The sequence below is a fragment of the Mobula hypostoma genome, chromosome 2 (genome assembly GCF_963921235.1).
Source record: "Mobula hypostoma chromosome 2, sMobHyp1.1, whole genome shotgun sequence".
Classification (NCBI taxonomy): domain Eukaryota; kingdom Metazoa; phylum Chordata; class Chondrichthyes; order Myliobatiformes; family Myliobatidae; genus Mobula; species Mobula hypostoma.
In genome coordinates, this window is record NC_086098.1 from 238666352 (window position 1) to 238687854 (window position 21503).

General features: G+C 50.1%; 1 protein-coding gene across 1 annotated transcript in view; it reads right to left on the reverse strand.

Annotated features, from left to right (window-relative positions):
- myo1eb (myosin IEb) overlaps nt 1-21503 on the reverse strand; it is a 124975-nt gene that overhangs the window by 84098 nt on the left and 19374 nt on the right. The window contains exons 2-4 of the mRNA XM_063041707.1: nt 19082-19219; nt 6141-6230; nt 870-964 (exon numbers count right to left, since the gene is read on the reverse strand). Of these exons, the coding sequence (XP_062897777.1) occupies nt 870-964; nt 6141-6230; nt 19082-19219 (323 nt within the window). The remainder of the gene's footprint in view (nt 1-869; nt 965-6140; nt 6231-19081; nt 19220-21503) is intronic.

Genomic DNA, 21503 nt, shown 5'->3' on the forward strand with positions numbered 1-21503 from the left:
CTAGAACTGTCCTTGGAGGAGTTCCCATGAAACTCCTTCAGGAACTACATGCCCAGGACCCAGTTACCTCGCATGTGGTTGGGATTAGCGATTTCCTCCCACTGTCCAGAGCTGTACCACTTAGTAGGTTGTGGTCATTGTAAATTGTCCTGTGATCACATGAGGCTAGAAAGGACATCTATAACTGGTGGGTGGCTGGCAGCATGGCTTGGAGGAACAGAAGCTGTATCTCCGAATGAAACTAGGAATATGGGAGGGAACCGGAGGTGAACGCACACGCGTACACACACACACACACACACACACACACACACTCACACAAACACACAGACACACACACACACACACATAGACACACACACACACACACACTCACACACAAAACACACTCACACAAACACACAGACACACACACACACACACACACACTCACACAAACACACAGACACACATACACACAAACACACACACACACACACACACACAGACACTCACACACACACACACACACAGACACACACACACTCACACATACAAACACTCACACACACACTCTCACACACACTCACAAACACACACACACACAGACACACACACTCACACACACACTCTCACACTCACACACACACAAACACACACACACACACTCTCACACACACTCACAAACACACACACACACACCCACACTCACACACACACTCCCCAGAGGTCAGTATTGGACCTGGGTCTCTGGAGGTGTGAAGCTGTGGGCAGGGGCAAAATGGTTTGTGTATGCCGCGCAACCCGTCTGTCAGCGGACTTAACCCCCGAGGCTGTGGTGGAGAGGAGACGCTGAGACAGGCAAGGTGGCCGAGGGGGGAGATGGTTACCTGATGATAACACACTGGTTCTCACTGTCGATCATCATGTTACGGTACATGTTGTCCGCCAAGGCGTAGATGTGAGGGGGGTTTTCATACTGAGCCTGTGGGCACACACATATCCTGGTTACAAACCACAACAGCACAGCAGGCAATAGGGGCCTAACTTCCCCACCATCAAATTCCTACAGACAGGTTTCTGAAGAGCGTCTTGACTGTTTGCATTGCTGTCTGGTACCAAGGCTCCAGAGCACAGGATCAGAAAAAGCTGCAGGGGGTTGTAAAGTCAGCCAGCTGTGTCAAGAGCACAACACTCCCCAGCATCGAGGACAAGGTTAAAAGGCAATGGCCAAGAAGGAAGCACCCTCACCATCCACGACATTCCCCTTTCTCATCGGGGAATGAGAATCAGGTTTACTATCACTGACACCTGTGCTGTTTTGCCTCAGCGGTGCAGAGCCATACATTAAAAAAATTATGAGTTCCAATGAGGAATATTAAAAATAAATAACGTTAAAAAAAAAGAGCTCAACAGTGTTCATGGGCCGTTCACAAATCCGACGGCGATGGGAGGAGGTACAGGAGCCTGAAGACACACACTCTCCGTTTTAGGAACAGCTCCTTCCCCTCGGCCATCAGATGAGCTGCTGGTGGAGAGGAAGCTGCTCTTAAATTGTTGAGTGAGTGACCATCTTCAATGTAATGAGAAGAGGGTGTGTCCTGGATGGTGAGGCATTCCTGCTGAAGATGGTGGGAGGGTTCATTTAGAAGACATTTTGACAGGTCTATTGATAGGAATGGTTAAGAGGGATATAGACAAAATGAGAGCAAGTGGGACTTGCTCAGGAAGGTACCAGGGTCAGCATGGACAACTTCAGCCAAAGGGTCTGTTTAGGTGCTGTCTGACTCCGTGATGATTGGAAAAACCAAACCGTTGACTGATAGCCAATGTTCGCGTTGTATTCAAGCTCCTGAAACCCCGGTCAGGATGGGGATCGCAGACTGAGAGTCCGCACAGTCCAGGCCCTTTCAGCCCGTGATACTGGGAGGTGGGGAAAGGAGGGTGGAGAGAGGGGGAGGAGCAGGTGAGGAGGGTGGGAAATGGGGAGGGGAGGAGGGAGGAGGGGGTGATGCAGAAGAGTGGGTGATAGGGATGGGGAAGATGGGGGGAGAGAGGGAATGGGAGAGTTGTAGGGCTTAGAAGCGGATAGGGGTTTAAGGGGTGGAGGGTAGAGAAGGGTGGAGAGGGGTAGGGAAGGAGTGGTGGATAGGAAGAGAGAGGGGAGAGAGGGGGAGGGATGGGGAGAGATGGAGGGAGAGAAAGGGGAGAGCGGAGGGGGGGAGAGAGGGAGAGGGGGAGGGGGAGGGAGAGGGAGAGGGGGAGAGGGGGAGGGGAGGAAGAGGGAGAGGGAGAGGGGGAGAGGGGGAGGAAGAGGGAGGGGAAGAGGGAGGGGAAGAGGGAGGGGAAGAGGGAGGGGAAGAGGGAGGGGAAGAGGGAGGGGGAGGGAGTGAGAGAGACAGACTTTTGAGACTAGGCAGCTTGTCTACAGAAAAATCAGTCTCCACCCTGGACAGAAGCCAGCTCCCAAGTTGTGACCCTGAGCCACACGTCAGCCCACAGTGAAATCCAAGTGCTCCGGGCTATGTTGCCATGGTGACTGGGCATGTGCCAGTGACTCATTCTTTAGCTTATCCCAGAGTAAAACTATTTAACCAGGGCAGACCCACGTCAGAGACAACACAGTGGTTAAATATTAAACGGTGTTCCGGCAGTCTCCGTGGACTGGTATGCCAGGTAAAGCAAGCGGGGAAGGAAGCTGAGAAACAGGTATAGAGGTCAGCACAGCCCCTCGTTCTACTCCACGAGTCAATGCTGGTGCCTGATCTTTTATTCAACTCCAGATCCTTCAGTGTTTTGATCTCCCAGTTCCGATTCAGACTTATTTGTCACATGTACAACAAAACATACAGTGAAATGTGTCATTTGCATTTTCCTGGGGACGTGTTAGGGACAGCCCACAAGTATGGTATGTTTTCCATAGTAGGGAATCTAAGACCGGAGGGCAGAGCCTAAGAATAGAAGAGGGATGAGGTGGAACAGAGATGAGGTGAAATTTCTTTCGCTGGAGGGTGGTGAATATGTGGAATTCATTGCCATAGGCAGCTGTGGAGGCCAAGTCATTTGGTATATTTAAAGCTGAGGTTGATAGGTTCTTAATTAGTCAGGGCATCAGAAGTTACGGGGAGAAAGCAGGAGACTGGGGTTAAAGGGAATGATGAATCAGCCTTGATGGAATGGGGGAACAGACTCGCCAGGCCAAATGGCCTAATTCTGCCCCAATGTCTTACGGTCTCTCCTTGTCGTGGTTTGGAGGCTTCTGTACCTCATTGACCCGGAGATCTGTGTTGGCTGAAGTCAGGGCTTTATGCTCGGGCCATGTCCAAGGGTAGAGACCGGACTAAGAGTGGTCCACCGATCCTCCAGGTTCGGGGGATCATCTCAGGGCCAGGAGCCCTGATTGGAAAGAGCAGTGTTAAATGCTTCTACATCTGAGTGGCTGAGGACAGACGGAGATGGAGGAGCGTCATTGCTGCCTGAAGTGCCAGCGGGCGTAACAGGCAGTAGGCAGTCTGAGAGTCGCCACACAGTCCTGTGCCCACATAGCGTGCCTACAATGCTGGGCAGGCCACAATGATCAACAAAACAACAATAGCTCAACAACAATTTCAGAGCTCCCATGCCTTCCAACCCTCATAACAAAGTTAACAATCTGGTCTTCATCACGGGCCAACACTAGTTGTGACATCCAGCGATGAGAACAGGTTGATTCAACACATTGTGCCCCGGGTGAAAGAGCTCAGGAATGAATTCATACTCTTTGCTTCCTTCCCCAACGGTTCATACTGAGGACCCAAGCAGTTCTGGAATGGCAGATTTTCAAAATTACTGGATGCCATTTGTCTTCTTGTATCCTGCTGATATCAGAGTCTTGGACAGACGTGAGGGGGGAAACTGGATTCTGACACTTTCGCAATCTGAAGGCTCTTCAGAAGCCAACAATGAAAGTTCAAAGTTTGAAGTAAATTTACTGTCAAAGTATGTATATGTAAACATATACAACCCTGAGATTTCTTTTGTTGCAGGCATTCACAGTAGGACTGAGGAATACAGTAAAATCAATGAAAAACTACACACAGACAAAGACAGACAGACCACCAGTGTGCAAAAGAAGACAAATTGTACAAATACCAAAAAAAAACTACTGCGGACTTGAGCTGCAGTGTTCTTGAAAGCGAGGGAGTCTGTAGGTTGTGGAACTAGTTCAGCGTTGAGGTGAGTGAACTGATTCAGGAGCCTGATGGTTGAAGGGTAATAACTGATCCTGAACCTGCTGGTGTGGGTCTGTAGGCTCCACAAGCATGAAGCTTGTTGACAAGGCCGCTTTATTAAATGTCACAAGAGTGGAAGACAAACAAGAAAGAGGACCCAAGAGAACACAGAAAACAAAGCAGCCTTGCTGATCTCATACTGAGACTGGAGAGAACACAACTTCCAAGATAACTATTAACCAAAAAGCAGACAGATTCAAGTAGCACAGGGGTGGGGTGTTTCTTTACACAGAGTGGTGGGGTGCGTGGAACGCGCTGCCGGGTTGGTGGTAGAGGCAAATACATTAAGGACATTTACATAGGCACATGGATGAAAGAAAAACGGAGGGAAGGGTTTGATTGATCTCGGAGTAGGTTAAAGGTCAGCACAACATTGTGGGCCGAATGGCCTGGACTGTGCTAAGTAGCATCCCAAAGCTACTGAAAATTAAGAACTTTCTAGAGAAATACAGAAACAGCTACCCTAATTATGAGGAAATCCAGTGAACAATTACACATATACAGTGGATTCTGGTTAACTGGTCCATCGGGTAATTGGAGCAGCCGCATTTGGGATGACTCTGAAAGAACAAAAGCTAATTGAGAAAATCTCTGGGTTTATCCTCATTTATTTGGGACGTTATGCCCCTTAATTCGGACAAGAAACCGTTGCCAACTAGTTTCAGTCCCATGCGCTTCATGCGGGAAGGCAATGAAGGCTGTCTATCATCTGCACCAGGTGTCCGCGCTGGTTTTGCTCATTTACAGTCAATCAAAAAAACACGGTAGCATAAACCGGATGAATTCCTCTGTCAATAACTATCAGAAACTAATACAGAGTTTTATAGCACTGTAGTAGTACTGATAGTGTTCAAATTTGCTCTGTATTTCATTGAGATACTCAGTTACTCAGTTGAATAGCAGTTTGTCTTTTTTTGTACCTTTTTAACTGTTTCCATGAGACTTTGGCTAATTGGGACAAAATGTACTGGTCCCGATGTGTCCCAATTAACAAGAGTCCCCAGTAATAGCCTCTGGTCACCCATGAATCCAGTAAGGTAGCCTCTCTGCACAGCGTGGGCTATAGACCATACGACATAGGAGCAGAATTAGGCCATTCGGCCCATCGAGTCCGCTCCACCATTCCATCACGGCTGATTTATTATCCCTCTCAAACACATTCTCCAGCCTTCTCCCCATAACCTTTGACACCCTGATAGCTGAGAACTTATCAACCCCCACTTTACATATAACCAATAGCTTGGCCTCCACAGCCACCTGTAGCGATGACTTCCGCAGATTCACCATCCTCTGGTGAAAGAAACTCTTGCTCATCTCTGCTCTAAAGGAATGTCCTATTCTGAGGTGATGCCCTCTTGTCCAAGACTCCCCCACTACAGGAAACACCTCTCCATGTCCATTGATGTGAGGTTTGGATATGGGAGAGAGAGGGGTGAGCATCAGAAATATAAGGGGAAGCAGGATAGAGACTCAAGGGAGAGAGGAATAAATGGAACACAAGAAAATCTGCAGATATTGCAAATCCAGAGCAACACACAAAATGCTGGAGGAGCTCAGCAGGCCAGGCAGCATCCAGGGAAAAGAGCAAACAGTTGACGTTTCGGGTCGAGACCCTTCATCAGGACTGAGGAATAGATGGATCTGCAGTGGAGGAAGATGGCGTGGGACTGAAGTTCTCGCCTGAAGCACAGAGGCTTCTGTACCTTCAGCCCGATGGCTGCAATGAATAGAGAGCATGGCGTAGATGCTGAGGTTCCCTGATGATGCACGTTGCCTTGATGACCCCACTTCCTGAAGATGCCCTTGGTCTCACAGAGAACTGGACCCAAGCTCACCTCTCTTCCCCCACATTCAACCCCGGTCCGAGTTGTGGTCAAAGGCAGGACTTACCACACCCTGGTACAGCTCAATCTCCCGGTCAGTGAAGTATGGCATTGCTTTGAAAGGATTGACAGAGATGAGGACAGGGCCAATGTATGTCTGCAGTTCAGGGATTAAGGACGAATACAGAAAGGTTTGGAGAATTTAGTGTTGAGTTTACTCTCCTCAAGTTGTGATACGCAACCACTCTAACTATACAGAGCCCACGGTCCCAACGATAACAGTGGAACCTCCAGACAGCATGAACATTGATTTCTCTAACTCCAGGTAACCACTCCCATCTGTCCCCATTTCCCTCCTCGAGCTGAATTGACTTTATAATTTACACCCTTCATATACATGAGGTATAAAAGACTTACGTTACACCTCGATCTAAATGTGCAATCTATAGCAATTTATAATAAATCATATATACAGCAGGATAGACAATATCTTAGAAATACAATTGTATCAGCATGAATTAATCAGTCTGATGGCCTGTTGGTCCTGGCTTTTATGCTGCGGTACCGTTTCCCAGATGATAGCAGCTGGAACAGTTTGTGGTTGGGGTGACTCGGGTCCCCAGTGATCCTTTGGGCCCTTTTTACACACCTGTCTTTGTAAATGTCCTGATGGTGGGAAGTTCACATCTACAGATGCGCTGGGCTGTCCGCACCACTCTCTGCAGTCCTGCAGTTGAGGGATGTACAGTTCCCATACCAGGCAGTGATGCAGCCAGTCAGGATGTTCTCAATTGTGCCCCTACAGAAAGCTCTTAGGATCTGGGGGCCCATACCAAACTTCTTCAACCGTCTGAGGTGAAAGAGGTGCTGTTGTGCCTTTGTCCCCACACAACCGATACGTACAGACCACGTGAGGTCCTCGGTGATGTTTATGCCAAGGAACTTAAAGCTGTTCACCCTCTGAACCCCAGATCCATTGATCTGGGGTCTTCATTCCTCCTGTAATCCACAACCAGCTCCTTTGTTTTTGCAACATTGAGGGAGAGGTTGTTTTCTTGACACCACTGTGTCAGGGTGACGACTTCTTCACTGTAGCTGCCTCATTATTATCTGAGATAAGGCCAATCGATGTAGCATCATCGGCAAATTTAATTAGCAGATTGCAACTGTGGGTGGCGACACAGTCACGGGTATACAGAGAGTAAAGGAGGGGGCTTAGTACACAGTCCTGAGGGGCACCTGTGTTGAAGGGCAGAGGGGCAGATGTGAGGGAGCCCACCTTTACCACCTGCCAGCTCCGACAGTAAGTCCAGGATCCAGCTGCATAAGGCATGATCAATGCCGAGGTCCCTGAGCTTCTTGTCGAGCTGAATGCTGAACTGTAGTCCAAGAACAGCATTCTCACATAAGCATCCTTCTTCTCCAGATGTGTAAGGACAGTGTGTAGAGCAGCGGCTATTGCGTCGTCTGTTGATCGGTTGCATTGACAGACGAATTGGATGGAGTCCAGTGTAGGTGGTAGCAAGCTTGACCACTTGACCAGCCTCTCAAAGTATTTGCTTATTATCGAGGTGAGTGTGACAGGATGCCAGTTGTTCGGACATGTTATCTCGGTCATTTTTAGGTGCAGGAACAATGGTGGATGTTTCCCTACCGGCCGTTCACCCCTTCCCTTTCCCCTCCCCTGTCCTTATGATCAGCCCAGTGACCAGACGTTCCCCCACCAGCTGCCCTCCTCACCTCCTTCCCTCAATTCCACAAACCACTGTCCTCCCCCATCAGATTCCATCTTCAGCCTTTTGCCATGTTTACCTGCCATCTCCCAGCTTCTCATATCACCCCCACTTTCCCCCTCCCTCACCTACTTCAACCGCTCTTTGCCCTGGATCCACCCATCTTGTTCTATTCATCCCCCTACCCTTTCATACGACTCTCTCCCCAGTCCAGATGCCGAGTTCCTCCAGCCTTTCATGCCTTCCTTGCCCCTCGCTTCTGGCTTCTACTATTGCTCAGATGGACTCACTGAAATCTACCCCGAGCATCCCAGTGTCCCAGCGTCACAGAGAAAGGCTTTAAATCCCAACTTATCAGACCACAGCTCCGGCCACACCAAACACACTGCAGAATACAACACACTGTTGACAACATGGAGTTTGCGATGATTTGTCTGCTGATTTTAGAACTGGGTTATTAATACTCTTTTTATTGAAGAAATTGCTGTCACTGGGTAAAATAACTGCACAGCGCAAGACTTTGGTGCACACTGGTCGTTACAGATTCGAGGGACCATTGGTACCATACCCCAGTGTTATACATTGTCAGACCCTTCCCCACCGGTACCATACCCCAGTGTTATACATTGTCAGACCCTTCCCCACCGGTACCGTACCCCAGTGTTATACATTGTCAGACCCTTCCCCACCGGTACCGTACCCCAGTGTTATACATTGTCAGACCCTTCCCCACCGGTACCGTACTCCAGTGTTATACATTGTCAGACCCTTCCCCACCGGTACCATACCCCAGTGTTATACATTGTCAGACCCTTCCCCACCGGTACCGTACTCCAGTGTTATACATTGTCAGACCCTTCCCCACTGGTACCGTACCCCAGTGTTATACAGTGACAGGCCTGTCCTCACTGATACTGTACCCCGGTGTTATACATTGAGAGAAACATCCCCACCAGTACCGTACTCCAGTGTTATACATTGTCAGATCCTTCCCCACCGGTACCGTACTCCAGTGTTATACATTGTCAGACCCTTCCCCACCGGTACCGTACTCCAGTGTTATACATTGTCAGACCCTTCCCCACCGGTACCGTACTCCAGTGTTATACATTGTCAGACCCTTCCCCACCGGTACCGTACTCCAGTGTTATACATTGTCAGACCCTTCCCCACTGGTACCGTACCCCAGTGTTATACAGTGACAGGCCTGTCCTCACTGATACTGTACCCCGGTGTTATACATTGAGAGAAACATCCCCACCAGTACCGTACTCCAGTGTTATACATTGTCAGATCCTTCCCCACCGGTACCGTACTCCAGTGTTATACATTGTCAGATCCTTCCCCACCGGTACCGTACTCCAGTGTTATACATTGTCAGACCCTTCCCCACCGGTACCGTACCCCAGTGTTATACAGCGACAGACCTGTCCCCACTGGTACTGTACCCCGGTGTTATACATTGAGAGAAACATCCCCACCAGTACCATACTCCAGTGTTATACATTGTCAGACCCTTCCCCACCGGTACCGTACTCCAGTGTTATACATTGTCAGACCCTTCCCCACCGGTACCGTACTCCAGTGTTATACATTGTCAGACCCTTCCCCACCGGTACCGTACCCCGGTGTTATACATTGTCAGACCCTTCCCCACCGGTACCGTACCCCTGTGTTATACATTGTCAGACCCTTCCCCACCGGTACCGTACTCCAGTGTTATACATTGTCAGACCCTTCCCCACCGGTACCGTACCCCAGTGTTATACATTGTCAGACCCTTCCCCACCGGTACCGTACTCCAGTGTTATACATTGTCAGACCCTTCCCCACCGGTACCGTACCCCAGTGTTATACATTGTCAGACCCTTCCCCACCGGTACCTTACTCCAGTGTTATACATTGTCAGACCCTTCCCCACCGGTACCGTACTCCAGTGTTATACATTGTCAGACCCTTCCCCACCGGTACCGTACTCCAGTGTTATACATTGTCAGACCCTTCCCCACCGGTACCGTACCCCAGTGTTATACATTGTCAGACCCTTCCCCACCGGTACCGTACCCCAGTGTTATACATTGTCAGACCCTTCCCCACCGGTACCGTACTCCAGTGTTATACATTGTCAGACCCTTCCCCACCGGTACCGTACCCCAGTGTTATACATTGTCAGACCCTTCCCCACCGGTACCGTACCCCAGTGTTATACATTGTCAGACCCTTCCCCACCGGTACCGTACTCCAGTGTTATACATTGTCAGACCCTTCCCCACCGGTACCGTACTCCAGTGTTATACATTGTCAGACCCTTCCCCACCGGTACCGTACCCCAGTGTTATACATTGTCAGACCCTTCCCCACCGGTACCGTACCCCAGTGTTATACATTGTCAGACCCTTCCCCACCGGTACCGTACTCCAGTGTTATACATTGTCAGACCCTTCCCCACCGGTACCGTACCCCAGTGTTATACATTGTCAGACCCTTCCCCACCGGTACCGTACTCCAGTGTTATACATTGTCAGACCCTTCCCCACCGGTACCGTACTCCAGTGTTATACATTGTCAGACCCTTCCCCACCGGTACCGTACCCCAGTGTTATACATTGTCAGACCCTTCCCCACCGGTACCGTACCCCAGTGTTATACATTGTCAGACCCTTCCCCACCGGTACCGTACCCCAGTGTTATACATTGTCAGACCCTTCCCCACCGGTACCGTACCCCAGTGTTATACATTGTCAGACCCTTCCCCACCGGTACCGTACCCCAGTGTTATACATTGTCAGACCCTTCCCCACCGGTACCGTACTCCAGTGTTATACATTGTCAGACCCTTCCCCACCGGTACTCTACCCCAGTGTTATACATTGTCAGACCCTTCCCCACCGGTACCGTACTCCAGTGTTATACATTGTCAGACCCTTCCCCACCGGTACCGTACTCCAGTGTTATACATTGTCAGACCCTTCCCCACCGGTACCGTACTCCAGTGTTATACATTGTCAGACCCTTCCCCACCGGTACCGTACTCCAGTGTTATACAGTGACAGACCCTTCCCCACCGGTACCGTACTCCAGTGTTATACAGTGACAGACCCTTCCCCACCGGTACCGTACCCCAGTGTTATACATTGTCAGACCCTTCCCCACCGGTACTCTACCCCAGTGTTATACATTGTCAGACCCTTCCCCACCGGTACCGTACTCCAGTGTTATACATTGTCAGACCCTTCCCCACCGGTACCGTACTCCAGTGTTATACATTGTCAGACCCTTCCCCACCGGTACCGTACCCCAGTGTTATACATTGTCAGACCCTTCCCCACCGGTACCGTACTCCAGTGTTATACATTGTCAGACCCTTCCCCACCGGTACCGTACCCCGGTGTTATACATTGTCAGACCCTTCCCCACCGGTACCGTACTCCAGTGTTATACATTGTCAGACAATTCCCCACCGGTACCGTACTCCAGTGTTATACATTGTCAGACCCTTCCCCACTGGTACCGTACCCCGGTGTTATACAGTGACAGACCCTTCCCCACCGGTACCGTACTCCAGTGTTATACAGTGACAGACCTGTCCTCACTGATACTGTACCCCGGTGTTATACATTGAGAGAAACATCCCCACCAGTACCGTACTCCAGTGTTATACATTGTCAGACCCTTCCCCACCGGTACCGTACTCCAGTGTTATACATTGTCAGATCCTTCCCCACCGGTACCATACCCCAGTGTTATACATTGTCAGACCCTTCCCCACCGGTACCGTACTCCAGTGTTATACATTGTCAGACCCTTCCCCACCGGTACCATACCCCAGTGTTATACATTGTCAGATCCTTCCCCACCGGTACCATACCCCAGTGTTATACATTGTCAGACCCTTCCCCACCGGTACCGTACTCCAGTGTTATACATTGTCAGACCCTTCCCCACCGGTACCGTACTCCAGTGTTATACATTGTCAGACCCTTCCCCACCGGTACCGTACCCCAGTGTTATACATTGTCAGACCCTTCCCCACCGGTACCGTACCCCAGTGTTATACAGTGACAGGCCTGTCCTCACTGATACTGTACCCCGGTGTTATACATTGAGAGAAACATCCTCACCAGTACCGTACTCCAGTGTTATACATTGTCAGATCCTTCCCCACCGGTACCGTACTCCAGTGTTATACATTGTCAGACCCTTCCCCACCGGTACCATACCCCAGTGTTATACATTGTCAGACCCTTCCCCACCGGTACCGTACTCCAGTGTTATACATTGTCAGACCCTTCCCCACCGGTACCGTACTCCAGTGTTATACATTGTCAGACCCTTCCCCACCGGTACCGTACTCCAGTGTTATACATTGTCAGACCCTTCCCCACCGGTACCGTACCCCAGTGTTATACATTGTCAGACCCTTCCCCACCGGTACCGTACCCCAGTGTTATACAGTGACAGGCCTGTCCTCACTGATACTGTACCCCGGTGTTATACATTGAGAGAAACATCCCCACCAGTACCGTACTCCAGTGTTATACATTGTCAGATCCTTCCCCACCGGTACCGTACTCCAGTGTTATACATTGTCAGACCCTTCCCCACCGGTACCGTACCCCAGTGTTATACATTGTCAGACCCTTCCCCACCGGTACCGTACTCCAGTGTTATACATTGTCAGACCCTTCCCCACCGGTACCGTACTCCAGTGTTATACATTGTCAGACCCTTCCCCACCGGTACCGTACTCCAGTGTTATACATTGTCAGACCCTTCCCCACCGGTACCGTACCCCAGTGTTATACATTGTCAGACCCTTCCCCACCGGTACCGTACCCCAGTGTTATACATTGTCAGACCCTTCCCCACCGGTACCGTACCCCAGTGTTATACATTGTCAGACCCTTCCCCACCGGTACCGTACCCCAGTGTTATACATTGTCAGACCCTTCCCCACCGGTACCGTACTCCAGTGTTATACATTGTCAGACCCTTCCCCACCGGTACCGTACCCCAGTGTTATACATTGTCAGACCCTTCCCCACCGGTACCGTACCCCAGTGTTATACATTGTCAGACCCTTCCCCACCGGTACCGTACTCCAGTGTTATACATTGTCAGACCCTTCCCCACCGGTACCGTACTCCAGTGTTATACATTGTCAGACCCTTCCCCACCGGTACCGTACCCCAGTGTTATACATTGTCAGACCCTTCCCCACCGGTACCGTACCCCAGTGTTATACATTGTCAGACCCTTCCCCACCGGTACCGTACCCCAGTGTTATACATTGTCAGACCCTTCCCCACCGGTACCGTACTCCAGTGTTATACATTGTCAGACCCTTCCCCACCGGTACCGTACCCCAGTGTTATACATTGTCAGACCCTTCCCCACCGGTACCGTACTCCAGTGTTATACATTGTCAGACCCTTCCCCACCGGTACCGTACCCCAGTGTTATACATTGTCAGACCCTTCCCCACCGGTACCGTACTCCAGTGTTATACATTGTCAGACCCTTCCCCACTGGTACCGTACCCCGGTGTTATACAGTGACAGGCCTGTCCTCACTGGTACTGTACCCCAGTGTTATACAGTGACAGGCCTGTCCTCACTGATACTGTACCCCGGTGTTATACATTGAGAGAAACATCCCCACCAGTACCGTACTCCAGTGTTATACATTGTCAGATCCTTCCCCACCGGTACCGTACTCCAGTGTTATACATTGTCAGACCCTTCCCCACCGGTACCGTACCCCAGTGTTATACAGCGACAGACCTGTCCCCACTGGTACTGTACCCCGGTGTTATACATTGAGAGAAACATCCCCACCAGTACCATACTCCAGTGTTATACATTGTCAGACCCTTCCCCACCGGTACCGTACCCCAGTGTTATACATTGTCAGACCCTTCCCCACCGGTACCATACCCCAGTGTTATACATTGTCAGACCCTTCCCCACCGGTACCGTACTCCAGTGTTATACATTGTCAGACCCTTCCCCACCGGTACCGTACCCCAGTGTTATACATTGTCAGACCCTTCCCCACCGGTACCGTACTCCAGTGTTATACATTGTCAGACCCTTCCCCACCGGTACCGTACTCCAGTGTTATACATTGTCAGACCCTTCCCCACCGGTACCGTACCCCAGTGTTATACATTGTCAGACCCTTCCCCACCGGTACCGTACTCCAGTGTTATACATTGTCAGACCCTTCCCCACCGGTACCGTACTCCAGTGTTATACATTGTCAGACCCTTCCCCACCGGTACCGTACCCCAGTGTTATACATTGTCAGACCCTTCCCCACCGGTACCGTACTCCAGTGTTATACATTGTCAGACCCTTCCCCACCGGTACCGTACTCCAGTGTTATACATTGTCAGACCCTTCCCCACCGGTACCGTACCCCGGTGTTATACATTGTCAGACCCTTCCCCACCGGTACCGTACCCCGGTGTTATACATTGTCAGACCCTTCCCCACCGGTACCGTACCCCGGTGTTATACATTGTCAGACCCTTCCCCACCGGTACCGTACTCCGGTGTTATACATTGTCAGACCCTTCCCCACCGGTACCGTACCCCGGTGTTATACATTGTCAGACCCTTCCCCACCGGTACCGTACCCCGGTGTTATACATTGTCAGACCCTTCCCCACCGGTACCGTACCCCGGTGTTATACATTGTCAGACCCTTCCCCACCGGTACCGTACCCCGGTGTTATACATTGTCAGACCCTTCCCCACCGGTACCGTACCCCAGTGTTATACATTGTCAGACCCTTCCCCACCGGTACCGTACTCCAGTGTTATACATTGTCAGACCCTTCCCCACCGGTACCGTACCCCAGTGTTATACATTGTCAGACCCTTCCCCACCGGTACCGTACCCCAGTGTTATACATTGTCAGACCCTTCCCCACCGGTACCGTACCCCAGTGTTATACATTGTCAGACCCTTCCCCACCGGTACCGTACTCCAGTGTTATACATTGTCAGACCCTTCCCCACCGGTACCGTACCCCAGTGTTATACATTGTCAGACCCTTCCCCACCGGTACCGTACTCCAGTGTTATACATTGTCAGACCCTTCCCCACCGGTACCGTACCCCAGTGTTATACATTGTCAGACCCTTCCCCACCGGTACCGTACTCCAGTGTTATACATTGTCAGACCCTTCCCCACCGGTACCGTACCCCAGTGTTATACATTGTCAGACCCTTCCCCACCGGTACCGTACTCCAGTGTTATACATTGTCAGACCCTTCCCCACTGGTACCGTACCCCGGTGTTATACAGTGACAGGCCTGTCCTCACTGGTACTGTACCCCAGTGTTATACAGTGACAGGCCTGTCCTCACTGATACTGTACCCCGGTGTTATACATTGAGAGAAACATCCCCACCAGTACCGTACTCCAGTGTTATACATTGTCAGATCCTTCCCCACCGGTACCGTACTCCAGTGTTATACATTGTCAGACCCTTCCCCACCGGTACCGTACCCCAGTGTTATACATTGTCAGACCCTTCCCCACCGGTACCGTACTCCAGTGTTATACATTGTCAGACCCTTCCCCACTGGTACCGTACCCCGGTGTTATACAGTGACAGGCCTGTCCTCACTGGTACTGTACCCCAGTGTTATACAGTGACAGGCCTGTCCTCACTGATACTGTACCCCGGTGTTATACATTGAGAGAAACATCCCCACCAGTACCGTACTCCAGTGTTATACATTGTCAGATCCTTCCCCACCGGTACCGTACTCCAGTGTTATACATTGTCAGACCCTTCCCCACCGGTACCGTACCCCAGTGTTATACAGCGACAGACCTGTCCCCACTGGTACTGTACCCCGGTGTTATACATTGAGAGAAACATCCCCACCAGTACCATACTCCAGTGTTATACATTGTCAGACCCTTCCCCATTGGTACCATACCCCAGTGTTATACATTGTCAGACCCTTCCCCACCGGTACCATACCCCGGTGTTATACAGTGACAGGCCTGTCCTCATTGGTACCATACCCCAGTGTTATACATTGAGAGAAACATCCCCACCAGTACCATACCCCAGTGTTATACATTGTCAGACCCTTCCCCACTGGTACCATACCCCGGTGTTATACAGTGACAGGCCTGTCCTCACTGGTACCATACCCCAGTGTTATACAGTGACAGACCCTTCCCCACTGGTACTGTACCCCAGTGTTATACAGTGACAGACCCGTCCCCACCAGTACTGTACCCTAGTGTTAATAGTGACAGACCCGTCCCCACCGGTACTGTACCCTGGTGTTATACAGTGACAGACCTGTCCCCACTGGTACTGTACCCCAGTGTTATACAGTGACAGACCCATCCCCACTGGTACTGTGCCCCAGTGTTATACGGTAACAGACCCATCCCCACCGGTACTGTGGGATGAGGGGGTACCAGAGGGAGCCCGTCTAACAAAGTGATGGGTGCTTTTGGGAGCCTATCATCACAACACACATTCAGTAATGCACCATTATGGGGTCGAGGGGCTGAGGCATCAGGTTCAGGTACCCTTCTGTCTTTGAATCAGAAACGGCAAGTATCAGCAGGAGCAGTATCCTGGGGTGACTGCGTCTTTGCCATATGGTGCTGTGCCGGTGGGATCCCCCTGGACACTGAATGGCACCTACTGGATTGCCAGCACCGAGGTTTAACCTTGGCTCCCCATAGAGTGGTGCAGCAGTTTCTGTTTAACAGTGGCACGCAGTGCTGGTTGGGATGGGTCTGTCACGGTGGTGCTGTACGTATACCACCCCAGTGCCCCGGTGAATCAAAATCAGATTCATTATCACCGGCATGTGTCGTGAAAGTTGTTAACTTAGCAGTAGTTCAATGCAGTTCGTGATACAGAAGAGAAAAAAAAAGTATTGAATAGATTTTAACATTTTGCAAAAAACAGAAATAATATATTTTAAAAAAGTGAGGTAGTGTTCGTGGATTCAATGTCCATTTAGGAATCGGATGGCAGAGGGGAAGAAGCTGTTCCTGAATCGCTGAGTGTGTGCCTTCAGGCTTCTGTACTTCCTACCTGATGGTAACAGTGAGAAAAGGGCATGCCCTGGGCGCTGGAGGTCCTTAATAATGGACGCTGCCTTTCTGAGACACTGTTCCTTGAAGATGTCCTGGGTACTTTGTAGGCTAATACCCAAGATGGAGCCAACTAAATTTACAACCCTCTGCAGCTTCTTTCGGTCCTGTGCAGTAGCCCCCTCATACCAGGCAGAGATGCAGCCTGTCAGAATGCTCTCCACGGTACGTAGAAACATAGAAAACCTACAGCACAATACAGGCCTTTGGCCCTCAAAGCTGTGCCGAACATGCCCTTACCTTAGAAATTACCTAGGGTTACCCATAGCCCTCTAATTTTTCTAAGCTCCATGTACCTCTCCAGGAGTCTCTAAAAAAACCCGATCATATCCACTTCCACCACCATCGCTGGCAGCCCATTCCACGCAGTCACCACTCTCTGTGTAAAAAACTTACCCCTGACATTCCCTCTGTACCTACTCCCAAGCACCTTAAAACTGTGCCCTCTCCTGTTAGCCATCTATAGAAGTTGGTTGAGTGTATTTGTTGAAGTGCCAAATCTCTTCAAACTCCTAATCAAGTATAGTCACTCTCTTGCCTTCTCTATAACTGCATCGATATGTTGGGAGACATTTACCCACGCTGATCAGCACAGTAACGGGGCTGTTACAGAGGAAGGAAGCTTTTGGACGGTGACCTCTCCCGGTGTGGTATGGCCGGACTGTCCTGGGAACTGATATCAATGGCCTGAGGTTACCCGCTCGCTAAGAAAGGTGGCACTTGTGCTGCTATTGGTCAAGAACGCTGAGCTTACATTCCTGACAAGTCGGGGGACATCACTCGCCTGGCAGGTTACATCTGAGAGTCGGTGTCCAAGATTAAATGGGGGACTAACACCCTGCCTATGACACTCTGGGGGAGAGCTGGTTGATGACGGTGGGGGGGTGGGGTGATTATTGAGTATACAGTACTGATTATTGTACATCTGTGTTTAACTGTACTTCAGTGTTCATCTGTACTTTAGTGGGGTGTTCACAAGGGTCACACTGGTCTGTGGGTCAAATTGTCACCATGTCATGTCTTTCGAGAGGCGAAATGCCATGGAGGGGTCGGGTTACTTGTTGGTCGAAAGCTGCCAGCCATCGATTTGTCCATTTGAAGTACACCACAGCTCTTTCCCATTGGTTGCCTGGTGCACCAGGGCCCCAGAGTCTGGTTGCAGACACCCCAGGGGTATAAAAAGAGCACATGCAGGAGGCTTGGACACTCCTGCCTTTTGACTGCAGGGGCCCTTTTGCAGACTGTAGTCACGCCCAGTGCTGAAAAACCATTGGAAAGATTGCTTCAGACTCTTTATTCACATAGTATCAGTTTGTAGAGTATTTGGTTTTGTAGTTTGTGTAACTTGGAGGGACTTAGACACCTGATGGAATCTTTTCCTGTTTATAACTAAAGGAATAATATGCTAATTCACAGTCAGTGCCTTCTGTCTCGCTCATCAATCCTGTGAACCTGCATCCACACGACACCCACTGGTACTGTACCCCAGTGTTATACAGTGACAGACCCATCCCCACCGGTACTGTATCCCAGTGTTATACAGTGACAGACCCATCCCCACCGGTACCGAACCACAGGGTTATACAGTGACAGACCCATCCCCACCAGTACTGTACCCTAGTGTTATACAGTGACAGACCCGTCCTCACCAGTACTGTACCCTAGTGTTATACAGTGACAGACCCGTCCCCACCAGTACCGAACCACAGGGTTATACAGTGACAGACCCGTCCCCACCAGTACTGTACCCTAGTGTTAATAGTGACAGACCCGTCCCCACCGGTACTGTACCCTGGTGTTATACAGTGACAGACCTGTCCCCACTGGTACTGTACCCCAGTGTTATACAGTGACAGACCCATCCCCACCGGTACTGTACCCCGGTGTTATACAGTGACAGACCCATCCCCACCGGTTCTGTACCCCGGTGTTATACAGTGACAGACCCGTCCCCACCAGTATTGTACCCCAGTGTTAATAGTGACAGACCCGTCCCCACCGGTACTGTACCCCAGTGTTATACACTGTCAGACCCACCCCTCCGGTACCGTACCCCTGTTATACGGTGACAGACCCGTCCTCACCAATGCTGTATCCTGGTGTTACCTTTGCTGCTGGGTAAAGGATACGAAGATGTAATCGTCCATGTAGCGTTTCTTGAGGTTGGCCACGATGGCGTCATCTGTGACCTTGGAGAGCAGTACCATGTCATCCACCCCAGAGTGCTTGACGTTCTGCGCCTGCCAATGGTATCGCTCCTTGCTGCCCTGTGTGTGCACAAAGATGTCCCATCACCAGCCATTAGCTCGAGGGTCATAACTTCATTCCCTGGCACCTAGGCCGCTGCCCTCCCTAGTCTGCAATGAAGCATGGTAAAAGACCATTCAGCCCTCATTCTTGCCGCTCACCCAGCAGATAAACCACACCATCACTCCATCCACAGACTCCCTATGCACTTCTCCCTGCCTCGGAAAAATCCCACCCACCTCGGATTTTCTCTCTGCTCCCCTTTCCCATTGTTGAAGTTACAGAAGCCTGAAAGCACGTAATACCAGGCTCAAGGACAGCTTCCATCCCAGTGTTATCAGACTCTTCAACGGACCACTTTGTATGATAGGATGGACTGTTGACCTCACAATCTACTTCATTAGAGTTGGCTTGAGTTGTTCTCCAATCTTGGCAATCGTTCCATCCCCTTACGAGCATACATCATCAGCGCCCTGTTCATTTGCGGCGTGTCCTCCGAATGCTTGGCCTTTGTATACGTATCAATCAGCTGATTGGTCGTCAATACGGAAACATAGAGAGGGGGTCTCGTCGCTGATTGGTTGTGTGGTGAACTCTGTGCGTTGTCTGGAATTTTGCCCGCATTGGCTTATAAGTGGGATCGAGGTCTATACGTCTGCTTACAGAATTGTTTGAGGAAAACTACGCTTCTAGGAATTCTCTTGCGTACCGCGTGTTTCCTTGCGCCGTGACTCTCACTGATGCCCAGTCGAATTTGTGCCCCTCTCGATCTCCGTGGGTGGAGACTCGGGGGAGTTGGTCATGTAGCTTTACAGCCAGTTGATGTTCATGGATCCTTGTCGATAGTTTTCTCCCAGCTTGGCCAGTGTAACATTTGCTGTAATCCCCATGTTGGATTTCGTTGACCACGTTGCTCTTGTCCAATAGTTTGGTTCGTTGGTCTGTAGAGTACTCTCCTCAACGTTGCTGTTGGCTTATGTGCGACCGAAATTCCATGTTCTTGGAGTAGTTGGGCCATCATTTCTGAGATAACCCTAAAGGCTGATTTATACTTGTGCGTACGGGCTGCGCCATAGGCCTGATTTATACTTTTGCGTAGCCCTACGCAGTAGCGAGCATGCGTAGCTGTGTCTGTGTCACTCTGCAATTCACCGCCAAAACGCTAGTTGGCGATGGGGTTTCCATGCCACTGTGTTGAGTTTCCTTGTGAGAGACATGGACGGGGAAATGCATTTCAAACATTTTCGGATGTTGGCAGGTAGATTTGACAATTTGGTTCATCGTCTCCAACCATTTATTTCGGCTCAGTGTACAGACATGGCGGAGGAAAGCAACTGGAAATGTGTAGGAGGAAATACGATGCTACCAAGCGGACCAATCACAGTTGTGGCGGTCTGCGTCCCCGCAATGCGTGAGTTACATTTTTGGGGAGGTGCACGTCACCCTATGGTGTAGGGAATGCGGTACCTACGGTGTACATTTGATGCACGAGTATAAATCAGCCTTAACCCTAACCCCACACCACAATTGAGTTTCCGTATTGATGACCAGTCAGCTGATTGATACGTATACAAAGGCCAAGCATTTGGAGGACACAACACAAATGAACAGGGCACTGATGATGTTTCCTTGTATGGTGATGAAACATTTGCAAATGGATTGCCAGGATCAGAGAAAAACTCAACCCAACCGTCAACCACCCGAGCTCCACATTTTCCGAATTATTTCCAACTACTTCATTATGATTTTCTGCTTACTGTTTACCTGCAATATAACTTCTCTGCAGCTGCTACACTTTGTTCCGATTCTGATGATCATTTCACCTTCTTCTAGACACATAAGACCGTAAGACAGGAGCAGTATTACACCATTTAGCTCATTGAGTCTGCTCTGCCATTCTATTGGGCTGATTTATTGTCCCTATTAACTTCATTCTCCTGCCTTCTACCTCTCACCCCTAATGCCCTGGCTAATCAAGAACCTATCAACCTTTGTTTTAAATATACTCAATGACGGCCTCCACAGCTGTCTGTAGCAATGAATTCCACCGATTCACCATCTTCTGGCTAAAGAAATTCCTCCTTCTCTCTGTTTTAAAGGGACAACTTTCTATTCTGAGGGTGTGCCTGCTAGTCCAAGACTCCTCCCCACTACAGGAAACATCCTCTCCACATCGACTCTAAACAGGCCTTTCGATATTCAATAGGTTGCAATGAGATCCCCTCTCAAAGCACCGCGTAATTATTCCAAAGTATGAACAGCAGACTGTTTGACTGTATCTTGCTAAGTTTGACAAGGATAAGC